Source organism: Anthonomus grandis, chromosome 12 (genome assembly GCF_022605725.1).
Source record: "Anthonomus grandis grandis chromosome 12, icAntGran1.3, whole genome shotgun sequence".
NCBI classification, from domain to species: domain Eukaryota; kingdom Metazoa; phylum Arthropoda; class Insecta; order Coleoptera; family Curculionidae; genus Anthonomus; species Anthonomus grandis.
In genome coordinates, this window is record NC_065557.1 from 15,066,193 (window position 1) to 15,081,516 (window position 15,324).

At 30.7% G+C, this 15,324-nt stretch overlaps 2 protein-coding genes across 4 annotated transcripts in view; both read left to right on the plus strand.

Annotated features, from left to right (window-relative positions):
- LOC126743315 (myosin-VIIa) overlaps nt 1-5,596 on the plus strand; it is a 65,930-nt gene extending 60,334 nt beyond the window's left edge. For both annotated transcript variants that reach the window (XM_050450345.1, XM_050450346.1), the window contains 2 exons: nt 4,217-4,494; nt 4,963-5,596. In XM_050450345.1, the coding sequence (XP_050306302.1) occupies nt 4,217-4,494; nt 4,963-5,156 (472 nt within the window). In that variant the 3' untranslated portion in view covers nt 5,157-5,596. The remainder of the gene's footprint in view (nt 1-4,216; nt 4,495-4,962) is intronic.
- A 6,761-nt stretch (nt 5,597-12,357) lies between these two features.
- LOC126743222 (uncharacterized) overlaps nt 12,358-15,324 on the plus strand; it is a 49,755-nt gene continuing 46,788 nt past the window's right edge. Inside the window, exon 1 of one of the 2 annotated variants that reach the window (XM_050450213.1) lies at nt 12,358-12,586. The gene's annotated coding sequence lies outside the window, so the exon portion shown is untranslated. The remainder of the gene's footprint in view (nt 12,587-15,324) is intronic. The other variant, XM_050450210.1, reaches the window with a different exon arrangement.

Sequence of the window (15,324 nt, forward strand, 5' to 3'; positions counted from 1 at the left end):
AAGTGTTATGGAGCTTTATAGTTTAATTTGGATTTTACCAGGGTTATATTACTTTATTCTCCTTAAATTAAGACATTATAGTTTAAAGCTGCACATAAATGCTTTATTGACAATAAAGAGTTCTGGACTGCACTTCATTTAATTATATTGTAATGCTTTCGGTTAAAATATATGTTTTGGTCAAATATTTGAATAATTTATTGAATGATAAGTATTATTATATAAGTTAATGTGTATCAGAGTATATTAATATTTGTATGTATACAGGGTGTTTCAGAACTATGGGATCAAACTTCTGGGGGTTGTTCAGTGCAACAGAAGAATCCATTTGAGTATAGGAACCCATGTCCGGAAATGCGTCACTACGCCACTACGGCTCTAAGACGCGTTAAAATTTATAAAAAAACATTAATTACCTAAATAGGATCTGCTGCATTTATTTTTACCTTTTGTACATGATACCATAACAACAATTCTTTAAAATCAACGCTTATCAATGTCAATTCTCAATGTCATGTTTAAAAATTTTATAGCTTACAATTTTTAAACATTTATTGCTAATGGAAAACTTTACCAATCAAGAATTGGCGGATATGCATTTGGCATACGGAGCAACAAACTGCAATGCACGAGCAGCATCGCGGTTGTATCATGAACGTTATCCCGAACGACAGCATCCTGGATACAAAAAGTTTATTGCGGTTCATCGGCGGCTTGCTGAGACAGTCATGTTTAAGACCAAGGTGCATGATACTGGTGTTGCTCGAACCGTAAGAACGGTCGAATTTGAAGAGGTGCTTCAGCGAGTTCCCGATGAACCATCAAATAGCACACGTGATGTCGCTAAGAATATGAATACGAGTAACGCTTCTGTCTGGCGGGTACTACACAAGCAACAACTCCATCCTTATCACCTCCAGAAAGTTCAAGGTATGACTGCAGCCGATTATCATCCTAGAGTTCAATTTTGTCGCTGGCTTTTGGAGCACATCATTGCACAACCAAATTTTTTACGATATGTTTTGTGGACCAATGAAGCCTCTTTCACAAGAGACGGTATTTTTAATAGTAGGAATAGCATGTTTGGGACGAAGAAAATCCTTATGCAATTTTTCCAAGAAAACATCAGAATCGTTGGTCTGTCAACGTATGGGCAGGCATTGTTGATGATTATTTAATTGGGCCATACCTTCTACCGGAACGGTTAACAGGACGTATTTATCTGCGTTTCTTGGAGGAAGTTCTCCCAGAACTCCTTGAAAATGTTCTACTAAACGTTAGACAGCAAATGTTATTTCAGCATGATGGAGCGCCGGCTCACTTTGCTGTATGTAAGTACGCGAGTATTTGGCTCAGCGGTTTGGGCACCATTGGATTGCCAGAGGTGGAGCAGTTTCTTGGGCTCCTAGGTCACCCGATTTAACGTCGCTCGATTTTTTCTTGTGGGGACATGTAAAGTCTTTAGTCTACGAAACTCCAGTAGAATCAGAAGTAGAATCAGAGTAGATCCAGTAGATCAAAAGTAGATCCAGTAGAATCAGAGCTAGACTTAATTGGACGAATAACAGCAGCATTTGAAATCATTCAAAACGAGGATCAAATTTTTAGCGTAGTCCGCCGAAATCATGTGCGGCGTTTAAATCGGTGTATTGAGGTTGGAGGAAGACATTTTAAACAATTGTTATAATGGTATCATATACAAAAGGTAAAAATAAATGCATCAGATTCTAATTAATATTTTTTCTAAATTTAAACGCGTCTTAGGGCCGCAGTGTCGTAGTGACACATTTTCGGACATGGGTTCCTATACTCAAATAGATTCTACTGTTGCACTGAACAACCCCTAGAAGTTTGATCCCATAGTTCTAAAACACCATGTATAGCAATTTTCTTTCTTAAAATTCTTTCTAGACCCAAAAAATAATATTTATTAAATTTTAATATTAAACACTTAATTTTAACTTATTTTTAAGATATGCAACAATTTATTTGACTGACTCCTGATATGACTCCTTCTTTCCACTAGGTCCCCTTATATATGCCCTACAAACTCGGTTCTTAAGTGAGGAAATCAATATATTAACTTGTCCTTAACTTAGGGTTTTGCTTCTGTATGTAATTCAGCATCCAAGATTAAAATTGGCCAATTGTGTATAACCTAGCGAATCGTGTTCTATTCTAAATTCTAATCTAAATCCGTCTTTATTTTTTTAATATTCAAGAAACTGCATTATTAATAAAAAAATTATAACATTAACAAACAGGGACTTACACCGCGATTTTTAAAACCGATCTACAAGATAAGTGTCATAAAGTATATCTGTGTGGTGCAGTCGTTAAGAGCTAAACCTAAAACAATTAACAACTACATCAGCTGAGTACGGTATATCAAAGCATAAAACTAATAACCAGTAATTATTATTGTCTAGTAATCTCTGACTTGTCATTTGCTCTTTCTTTATATTTTAATTTATACAATCCTATCTTTAAATTTTTAAGTAATGAATTTAATTTTAAAGGTGGTAGACATTGGTACAGTAGTAATAACTAAATCTTCGAAGTTGCCATGTCTTTATTTTTAAATTTAAATCTACGGTTTGGTTAGTGTATATCTCCAACTGTTATCAAGTGTAAACTAACAACTACTATTCTACGAGCTTATACTAATGATGTGAGTAGTTATGTGTAACTTTTGGTCATGCATGATTTTTGGTCATTTTCCTTTTTTCCAGTTTTTCCTTGCATAGAATTTTTGCTTCTGCCCAATATATGTTGTGGCCGTTGGACCAAGCATGTTCTGCAATTCCTGATCTGAAAACTTCTCCTGTTCAAGTCCACTTTTCATGCTGCTTTTTATGAATCCCCGCATTCACATGGTTTTTGATATATACAGTTCTTGGTATCTACTAGGCTTTCTGGTTTGTTCTTCGACACTAAACCTCGTATTTGAAGTAAGGCAGTTTTCACGTTAAACTTCCTAGCAATTCTTCCGATTTTCTCTGAAGTTCTTTTGATGTATGGAACATAAAAAAAGACAAAATAAAATACATTGCAAGTTCGAAGATTTAGTTAAGTTATGAATTTTATCCTTAATGTTATTATGAAATTTTTTGCTTAGTTTTTTTATTTTATGGGACTCTATGTATGAGCAAAAAGTGGAGTTAAAGAAACCTTAGCTATTTTCTCATCTTGTATAATTTTTATCTTAGCATAATATTTTATAAAATTTCTTTTTGAGTTGATCAATTATAGACTTAATCGTAGTCATTATCAAGATCAATTATAAATTTTCTTTTGAGACTCTTGAAGTTAACTTAATATAAAATGTATGTTCTTTAGAATTCTATGTTTAATATTGATTTATGTATTTTCCTTTTAAAGAAAAAAAGAAATTTTATCTTTAATTCTTTTAGTTAGTCATTCTTTAAGTCTCTCTTTTTGTATTACTTACTTTTTATTGCCTTTGTGTATGAGTGAAATGTGCACCTGCACACGAATCCTGGTAGTTTTATTCGTCTCCACAATTTTTTTTCTTTCATGTTTATTAATTTTCCAAAATGCTTCTTCTTTATCTTTGGCTAATTACTTGTTCGGTTTGCTTATCCATTTATTTAAAAAAAAATCGTGGTTGTACTCTATTCTGTTCTTTTAACCTGTTTCTTCTCGATTTATTGTTACTTTTGAGATATGTGTAATGTTTTAACAAGTTATATATTTTGGTTCCTTAAGTCACTTAGGATTTTGATTTTTGAAATTATTTAATTAGGGATTTGTTATTGTGGAAACCATGGTTATTACCTTATTATCTCGGAGTTTATGACTATTTTTTCAAGTAATTTTATCTTAATGTTATCACTTATTTACTTCTGTTTGTTTCTTTTGGTCGTAGTCGTTTTTTTATTTGTGACTATGATCTATACTTTTTCATATTTTTTTTACTTCATTATACTTTTCTAAAAACATTTAATTATCTATTCAAAGTTCAATCGATGAAACTCAATCCTAATTTTGCCGACACCTTTTGTTAAATAAGTAACTAATATAGTACTTATTATACGTTAATGGCAATTTAATCGGAATACAGCTGTAGAATAATTATGAAATAAGATATACCATAAAATCGATATAGTTAATAAATAATAAATCAATGTGAGCATTCTAGGGCTACAACTACGATACAACTAATAAAACCATTTTAAATCTTTTTTAACTCTAGATATCGTTGGTCAACTCTTCGGCGAGAGACAAATAAACCCAATATAGATTCAATAGCGCCTCTAGGACCTCTAAAAATTGCTGCCCCGAGAACTGGGATACCTCCAGGTACCAGGCCACGCCCGCAACCCATCGCTGGTACTCCACCCCCAGACTTAACAGAAAAATGCGACGCGAAAATCATTCAGCAAACTTGTAATTTGTTTGGACTGGATTTGGAAAGACCGCCACCTGTACCCCCAAGTAGATCGTACACTGTTACTGGAAACACCAAATTGGGTAATGTTCCTAGAAAATCTATAAACTTTGTATGGAGATTAACATTTTCGCAGAAATGGAATATTTTATAAAATATTATGTAGCTATATAGGTCTGACCAGGTCAGGTCTTGGTAAAAATCGATATATTAACTTGCAATTACAGATTCAAATAAGAAATTAAAATAAAGTAATAACGTTTCTCTTAGTCAATTAACTAGAGTTCACCACAAATTGAAATTAAGAGAAGGCCGAGTGGCGAAAGAAGATTGGCAGAAATATACAATCGGGGTGTCCAATCGACTTCGAGTTTTATCAAATGATAAATCTGGAAAGCATTGTTGTTCTCTCTTTACTAAATAATAGAATATATACTTCTGCACCCAATAAAGGAATTTACCAGTCGTGTATACGTTAATCATAATCAGAAAAATATTTGATAATATATTTACCACTTTTTTTCTATTTTTTAACGCATATCTATTTTCAGGTTACCCACAGACAAGAGTAATGAAAATGACTTACCCAGAAGACGCTTCTGGAGACGGGCCCGTATTTTATAAAGGCGAAAGTGTCCTAGTTGTAGGCGCTTCACAAAGAAGAGGTCACCTAATAGTGGAACATAAAAATCACACTCTGCATGTACCGTTTCAATATATGGAGCTTAAGCCACATAACAATTGAAAAAAATTCATTATTGCCATAAAAAACTTTATTTATTTTCGTACACTAATTATTGACCGAAATAAGACAATAAACCTGAGCAGTTTACAAAAGTTATAGGTGTATATTTAAATCAGCAAATCTCCTAAAAGTTGGTTTCCTGCTTACTTAAAGCTGTACATAAAATAATATACTCAAAAGTGTTACTTTTTTGAAAAAATACCAAAATATCGACAAAACTTTTACCATAGAGATTGTATTTGCAGTGGTGCTATAACACTTATTAGTTACATGTAGATATTGCAGAAAATATATCAAAAGAGTATTTTCATTTGAGTTCTTTAATATTTAGTTTACCTTGCCATTTGTTTTAATTAAGTTTAGTTTCAACCTATAGCATATTTATCTATAGTCTTAGTATGTTTGTCAAAGCATCTAAATAAAGATAAATTTTGAAATAATTTGCATATTTTATTGGACTGATATTAGATAAGGTCATCATATACTAACGTTGAACATCCGTTAAATATCCCTATGACTAGTTCTAACCTTCTGACTGAACGTTCATACTGTTTTTATTAAATATTTTATAATTGATCTTAAATATGTAAAAATATTTCACGAACATTTTATGAGAATTAGAATATTCTACTATATTTAAAGTAGAATTAACAAGAGCCTATTCTACGTTAAGATTGCTAACCTTATACGTATTAATATGTCTGTGCCATCTGCTTCTGAATTAATTCAAAACACTAATATGTTCCTTTTCTTCACATCAAAATGACATAATGTTTTTTAATGCATATAGAATATTATGTATTAAGAAAACTAAAACATCCGTAGTCTATTCAGAAAATATCAATACCAGAGATTTCACTATTATTTCCAACGAATCATTCTACCAACAAATAATTAAAAACTAATTTTTTTGACCATAATGAAAATTTAATATTAAGATAATACGGGTTATTGCTGGGCTTCAAGGGTAATATAATAACTATTCAACCTAATTTACATTTACCCCAGTTCCATTATAACATTTAAATCGGATATTCAGATCTGATTCGGTTTTATTTGAGTTTCTATCATGGATTCCATCATCCGACCTATTTCAATCCATAAGCCTTGAAAAATGGCAAAGAATAAAAGTAATAAAGAAGGGAAAATATTTTCATGTATTTTATAGCAAAACCTAAGAATCAGGAAGATAACTTATTTTTGGTATTTACTTTAAATTTCAATTCTTATTCCTATTCTTTCCTTTAGTTGCCTATAAGCAAATCAATAATTATTTAATAGTATCATAATTTCAAGTTTAATTCCCATTTTTACCGCGCATTTCAGTTCGAGTCTGTTTCATATATTTTAACCCAGTCTAACTCTTTCATAACGGAATTTGAATTAAAAGTTCAATTTAGTCGAAAAACTCATTTTACAGTATCTCTACTTTTAATCACGTGGAATTGCATTAGAGGGGTCTAATCTGATCTAAAAGCCCGATGGACTGGCTATATTTTACTAAAATACTTTATTTACTAATATTATTTTAAGCAAATGAATGAATATGCACATCAATAATAAATACCAAAAAAGACTGTAGTTAATCCTTCGCTTATTAATATACCAGATAACACAGGAAAAAGGGAACACTTAATAACTTTTTTACTTTTCAAGATAAACAAATGAAATTTTATATATTAATAGAATACTCATAAGAGCATCTTTTGACATATTCTATTATTTTTTGCTACTTCCGGTTTAACAGAAAGCTTATACACTCGCCGGCACAAAACTCCGCCACCCTGAAATATTGGCCAAGTTTGATGTTTTATAAATTTTTTATTTTTTATCAGATTGTCACGATTTTGTCATCAGTTTTTAGATACATTTATTGTGATTTTTTTAAATCATTTTGTAAAGTAGCATTTTTCGATTATGCTATATTATACAAGAGTAAAACAAACTGTTGTTTTTCTCGTAATTTCAAAAGACTCTGTAGAAAAATTAAGGTGGATAATTCTGTTTACATACTGTTCCTTGTAATCTCTGATGTATTCAAAACATTTCGATTTTTGATTCATTCCATTATCTTATTTCTGCTGCAGGCTGCAAATTTTTTATTAAAACGCTGATTTGAAGCGTATTTTTATTAGGAGAACCAAACACTAGGTATATCATAAAGTTAATTAAAAAAAACAATTTTAATAGCGTGTATTTCCTCCTCTCGCAGCAATAACAGCTTGCAGTCTTCGCGGCATCGAATGAATAAGGTTCCTTATTCTTTCTTGAGGAATAGCCTCATATTCTTCGATCAGCGCTAGTCGTAAGTCTTGCAAGGTTTATGGTTGTACAGGACGACGACGAACGGCCCTTTTAAGTTGATCCCAAAGATGTTCTATTAGGTTGAGATCCGGGCTACATGCGGGCCATTCCAATCTTGGGAGTCCAACTTCATCCAGATATTCGCTCACTACATGTGCAACGTGAGGTCTAGCATTATCATGCATTAATGTAAATTGGTTCCCAATGAATGGAGCAAATGGGACAACAACTTCTTGAAGGATTTCCTCAATGTAACGGTGGGCGGTTAGAGCTCCATTTTCAATAAATACAAGATTGGTGCGTCCTTCGGTAGAAATACCCGCCCAAATCATGACTGAACCGCCACGATATGAGATTTGTTTTGAAATGGTGCAGTCAGCATATCTTTCATTTCTACGTCTGTATTCCCGCTCACGACCATCCGGCGTCCTTAAACAAACCCTGGATTCATCTGTCAATAGAACGTTTGCCCACTGTTCTAGAGTCCACTCAAAATGCGATCTTGCAAACCTTAGTCGGTGTTGTCGATGCCGAGGAAGTAATTGTGGACAACTTGCTGGCCTTCGTGAATAAAGTCCAGCTTTTGCTAATCTTCGTATTGTTCTTTCACTTACACTTACTCCATGAAGTATTCGCAAGTCATTTTTTAGACACACAGCAGTAGATCTTCGATCTCTTAAAGAACTAATGGTGACAAAGTGATCATCAGCTGTAGTGGTCATTCTCCTTCTGCCAGAGCCTTGTCGTCTAGTAAAAATTCCCGTCTGTAAATACCTATTCCAGGCATCTCGAACTGTAGACCGTGGAAATCTGAGAGTACCGGCGTTATAACTTTTGCTACGGCCATCCTCTATTAACGCAACAATTTTACCCACGTCTGCTGGAGTTAATACCATATTGACACACAACAAATTATAATAGTGACACTGTCAAACTTTATGTCACATTAATTGCATCCTTAGCCAACGTCGATAATTTTTAACCGAAAACTTGACATTAATTATCTAAAAATAAGCTTCAAATCAGCGTTTTAATAAAAAATTTGCAGCTCGCAGCAGAAATGAGATAATGGAATGGAGCAAAAATCGAAATGTTTAGAATACATTAAAGATTACAAGGAACAGTATGTAAACAGAATTATCCACCTTAATTTTCCTATAGGGTCTTTTGAAATTACGAGAAAAAACAACAGTTTGTTTAATCCTGTTTAATATAGCCTAATCGAAAAATGCAACTTTACAAAATGATTTTAAAAAATCACAACAAATGTATCCAAAAACTGATGGCAAAATCGTGAGAATCTGATAAAAAAAAAAAATTTATAAAACATCAAACTTGGCCAATATTTAGGGGGGGCGGAATTTTGTGCCGGCGAGTATATATTATAGGAGCATCTTTTGATAAATTTAGCTGTTTTCCGTCACTTCCAATTTAACCGGAAGTAACACTAATTTTCTTATTCTAAGTGGGACAATTGGTATATTATTACGCATTTTGATAGAAAATAATATTCTAAGAATAATGATACCGCATTTGCCACTTTGTATTTTATGTTCATAGAAAAAATTATTTTTTTTAAATTTTAGAATAAGGTGTCATTTCAAAAAACAGAAAATTTCAAGTTTTATTCAAGTAATCACGGAAAAATAATAATTTACATTATGTTTTATTACTTAAATCAGTTTTTCAGAAATACAGTCAGTAAAGATTTCAGATATTAGTAACCATTGAAACTCTTTCAAAAAGGACGGCCAATATATTTGAATAACAAATAATTGAACTTCACAAGATGTCATGTATTATGTCAATTAAAAAATAACTCAAGAATGCGTCAGAACCCAGCCTCCTAGTCAAGAAATTAAAGCCTTCTATGCTATTTCTATTAATTAAACGCGTTTATTTATGACTTAATTCATTTCTTCTTATGGGTTTATCTATCAACCGATTTAAAAAATAATTATATCAATTTATTGGGAAAAAGAAACCGCGTTTTAAAAGTGGTTACTCCCAATAATGTGCCATTTAAAAAATAAAGTATGTTTTATATTATATTAAATGTTTTGAACATTTTAAATAGACGTGTAAAAGATTTAAATCATAAAATGTAACGAGAACTATTTTTCTGTGATTACTTAATTAAAAATTAAAACTTTCAACGCATTCATTTTAAAATTAACAAAAATTATTTTTTTATTAGTATAAAATAAAAAGTAGCAAATGCAGTATCATTATTCTCAGAATATTATTTTCTATTAAAATACCTAATAATATACCAAGTGTCCCATTTAAAATAAGAAAATTAGTGTTACTTCCGGTTAAATTGGAAGTGACGGAAAACAACTAAATAAGTCAAAAGATGCTCTTATAATAATTCAATCGATATACCAAATTTCATTTGTTCCTCTTGAATAGTAAAATAGTGATTAAGTGTTTCCTTTTTCCTGTGTCGCCCGGTATATAATTATATTACAGACAATAATAAAAAAATCATTTATCAAGAAGTTCTTAAGATTCGTATTTTACAACATTATTTATACTACAATGTATCTGTAAAAATATAATTAATAAGCACTATATTTTATACTACACAATGGATTTTGTCATATATCTGTGCGTCTTCTATACTTAAAACATTATTTTAGAGCCTAAAATAAAGAAAATTAAAAATCTAAATACAACATATTTAATTAAGAAATTACTATAGTTCCTTTATATGTTTAATGTTAACTTGCAATCCGTCTAACACTGATATGATTTTAAGTGCTACAATGTCAAATACGTTTCTCTTAATGTCTCTATATAGTTTCACCCTTTTAGCGTAATTTCAGTTTTATAATAAATAAAAATATATACGTTGCAATTATTGAGACATCTTCAATGCTGAATTTTTTTGCAAAATATATTGTTTTTTTGAAAATTATGTTAAATTTAGACAGAAACACGTTATTATATTTAGAAATTATTTACATTTGTTCCTTGCTATATTGCTTATAAAAAAGGGACAATTAAGTTTCGTAAGAATTACTCCTAACTAACTAGTCAGGATATTTCGTAAGTCGAGAAGCTGGAAAAATAAGGATGGTACTTAACGATACATGATTCTGCTCATTGGCTTCTTTAGGGCAAGGCAACCCGAGATCCAAAGGAAAAGAATAAATAAAATGAATATATAGAAGATCGCGAACAGAGACAAATAGCTGATTTACATATTTAGCCATTGTACTTCCGGTTTTAAAAGAAAAATAAAGCATTTGCAGTAAGGAAGTATAAACTACATGTGCGATAGAATCTTAACCCAAATAAACATAATTAAAAAAAAAGTTAGCATCTTTAAAGAAACAAACGAGCAAAGCAAAGCATAAGCTAACCTGTATCTACCGTGGTATGATTTATTTAGTTCATAGAAAATCGGCGACTCTGCATAGGCTTAAAAGAATTTAAGGCATAGAAGATCATTTACGAAATATATCAATGTTTCTAAAATTTCTTGCTCTGAAGTTAGTTTAACTCGCAACTTCTATTTTACCCGAACGCTTTTCTTTTCAACATTCAGATCAATAAATCAACGGCGTATATCGTATCTGTCCAAAAACATCAGTCCATTAATCAAGAAGTACGGTACATGTGTATTGACAGAAATTTTTTAGACTGCCGACTAACTGAACATAATTGCGTGCCTTAACAGAATTAATGAAAAATGTGTATGGTTTATATTATTTATATGGGATTGTATGTTCTGATGTAGCTTTACAGATACTATACAGTGTTCTTACTTTTTATAAGCTTTTTACAGAAAGCTCTTGAAATATCCACATACAGAGAGTTGTGTTAGCTCTTCTCATAAATTTTCTTATTATTCAGGTTTCTCTGGCTCATTATGCAGTTCGTATTTAAAAGACATGCCTGGAAATAGCAGTATATTATATGTTTTCCAATGTTTGAGTATCTGCATATAAGAAATTTAATAAGTCACAAAGTAATTAAAATATTTTTTATTTTCTCTATTTCTTCTGATTAAATATTATTTGTTAGTTATATTCCAATGTTACTCAGAATAAATACTGATCCTCACAAAAAATATTGAAACCCTCATAAAATTATAATTTTCTTTTTTTTTAAATTAAATTCTAGTACCACCCCAAACGTATTAGTAAAACATTTTGATTTATTACCGTCGATTCCAGTATAAAAAATCATTTTAGCTTTTTATGCTATTTACATATTTTTCAAGCCTTTTAAGCTAACGCGCATCGCAAAGTGAAAAATGTCTTTCTCATAAGTGCCTTTTAGAATTTTATACCATTTACGCAAAAGTGGGTAAAAGCATTGTTAAGAACTAGTTTAAGAAAAGTTTAAATTTATTGCATCACTAACAGTATATTAAATATTGCCCTCGCGTCCATTTAAGGTTTGGACATTGGCATAATTTAATTGGTTACGACAATTTAAAAAAAATTAAATATGAAATAATATTTGATATCATATTATTTGACCGTATATCCATTTACTACAAAATTACTTAATTGAAAGTTTCGAGAAGTTCAACGAGCTTATTTTCAGTAAAGTTCGAAGTATTTACGAATGAAAATATATAGCTAGTTAAATGAGATATAAATTGCTAAAAGGTCCAATTATATTTAAATTATATTTCTTTGACGTTTCAAATAACTCAGGCATGTCTTTATCCCAATACTAGTGCTAATGGCATGACGAGCATTGGTGAATGAACCCGATACACCTTCAGCGAAAATACTTCATTAGAGACGGTAAATTAAACACATAAGCCTTTTCGCACGCTTCCCGTCCATCCCAAGGCAACAAGTGGAAAACTGGCGTTTTATCATTAATTTCAAACATTCCATGGAGAAACTTTGAGTTAGTTGGGAAAAGCTCGGGGCCCGCTTCGATGGTGTTAACTTAACTTTCGTTTTCACCGTTCGGCGTCTCATCAGTAACACCGTAACATTTTCGCAGGAGTGACGCGTTGGTCTTTAACAGTTAAAAGTTGTGGAGTTCTCGGAGAATCTGTGAGTGCGCGAAAAGTTTTCGCTGGAACGACAAGCAAACGAGAAACGTTTGACGCGGTTTAAACGTAAGTTTTTTTGGTAATTAATTTTTTTTTCGAGGTAGGTCTTTATTGTTATGTCTAAATACTTTCTGATAAATTACCGATATTTAAAAATGACAAAAAATTAGATCGCAATCTGTATAGAATTTTTTTTTTTAAATCTGTTTTCGACTTTTTCGAGAATATTTTACTGGGTAATCGAATAGCAAACCTGTAAAGAACAGTATAATCCCTTTACAAATTTACGTTAGAAATGTACATAATAATGCCACTTTTTATGCTATAAATAGTTATGCGTTTTTTTAAAACAATATTTATTTATTATTCTTACTGTCTTAATTCATTTCTTTTATAAAGCTTGATCCATTACAAATGCGACTTTTTTACCTAAATTTTAATTAATTTTTTTAACGCACATTAAAAATGTATTATTACTCTACAGTGAATATAAGTCAATAAAAACTAAATGAAAATAAAAGCATTACTATGGCAAATAATGCGGTAAAAATAATCAAAATTGAAAAATTTTTAATAGAATATAAGATCAATCGAGAAAAACACATTAAATTTAAATGTCTGTTAATAAGACACAACTGAAATACTAGATTTAATACCTTAGAGTTGCGAGTTATTTTCGGAATTTAATTTAATTAAGATTTAAATAAATAGGTCTAAAAATGTTTAACATATAAAATTAATAAAGTTTCAGGAAATTAAATATGGTTTTTGTTTTCATATTTTATCAACACTGATTATTTATACAGGGTGGGCCATCAAAAACGTACCGCAAGATCTAATTGCTAGGGAAATTAATTTTTTAAAAACCCCAAAAATACGTCAATTTTGTTTGTAAGGGGGACAACTTTTGCCCAAAAAATTATTGCAAAATCTTCAACTTCCTAATGAGAGTGTGATCTCCTAAATTTTTTGAAATGAGAATGGGGGTTTAATAATACCTTATTAAAAAGTGCTATTAATTCCCCATAAATCGCTACTTATTTTTTGAACATTGGTCAACTTGTTTAGAAAATATAAAGAATTAAAATTAAAAAAATATTTTTTTTAAAAAACGCATAGATTAAATTAATTAAAAAAAAGCTTACCGAATTAATCAAGCAAATGCTGAAAATGTTGCCCGCCAACCTCCATATACATATTACTATTACATACATATGTAATAGTAATACAAGTTATCTTTAAGCTGTTCTCGAACATTCTGAAGACCTTGCGACAAACGTCAAATTTGTCAATTAGATCAATTTGGCTAATTTAAGTGTTTATTGAGGTTTAACTATCAGGTATGCTAGTTGCTAGATAGATATTCTGTGAGTTGTGCGTTAACATTTCTTATTAACAATTATGGTGTACTCAATTAAAAAAAGAGTATAAATAATCAAACTTTATTTTAAAAATGATGTGGAAATCAGGTTGCGCAGATATTTAATGAACGTCATCCTGACAAACACCTTTCTGGCTAAATTGTTCCCGAGTTAGTAGCAAAATTTCGGGAAACACGTTCCGTTACGAATAAAAAAAACAAAATGAAAATCGTGGAGTAAATACAACTATGGAGGTATTAGTATTGGGTCAAGTTACCATAGATAATATACTGAGTACAAGAAAATTAGCCAGTGAGACCGGCGTGAGGCGTGTGCTAGAAGTGTCCGAAGAATATTAAAAAAAAGTTCCAACCGTACAAAGTTCAGTTGCTAGAACTACACGAGGATTATTTTGATCGTCACTTAGAATTTTGTGAACTTATTAGTAAACGAGCGGCGAATAATAACAATTTCCTATTTAAAGTGTGTTTTTCGGATGAGTGTACGTTGTATGTTTTCGATCGCCCACCTATCTATACGACTTGTAGATAGTTTTTTTTTTAATTTTTAAGACTTTTTGTAAGTAATAATTAAGAAAGTAGTAATTTGTATTAAGTATTAAACAGCTTAATTAAATAAAAAAAGTACATATTGTATTTTTGTGAGATCTCGGAAACTGTAAGATGTGTAAAATCGGTCGATTAAATTTTGACAAAGTTGCGTAGGTTAATGTTTATTAAAATGTCGTTTGAAAATTGGAAAAAAAAATTGGAAATTTTTGGACATGTCCGAAATTAAACGGAAATTTGAAGAAAAGATTCAAATCATCAATTTACGATTACCATCATGCAGGGAAATAAAAGGCCATGAAAAAGAGTAATTTATTTTTCCATGCGTTTTGAAATGGCAAAGATTTTTTTTAATTTTCGTTCTTTTTTTCGGATATATCTGGCAATAACAGAATTTTTTTAAATGTTTAACTAGTATTTTAATAAGTTCCAAATTACGCGACTTTCGAGATACCAACAGTCACCCTTCTATTTGGAACACGTGTACAGAAAGTGATAAATTTTACATGCGTGTGGAAAGTTGTCTTGTTTAAGAAATTACTAACACTGTTTTTATATAAATATGCAATTTTTCTGTCTTAGCAAAGCAGGTATTTAACTTTAGTATTAGGCATTCAACTTATTTATTTATTAAAAGCGTGCTTTTCTACATTTTTAACAGTCTACAAATTGCACTGATTGATATCAAATGAATTGTACATTTAGAATAAATGTATCATGTTTTTTTTAAATGCTTTAATTTTTTGTGTACATTTTAGTAATAAACAAATTCATCAAATTATTGTATTAAACAAATTATTTAGATAAATATTCTATTTCACAATAATGATTTCTTAATGCAAAATTAGGGCTACATTTTAACCTTAATCCAATTGTTAATGATCATACATTGTGTTACCGGCCAAATT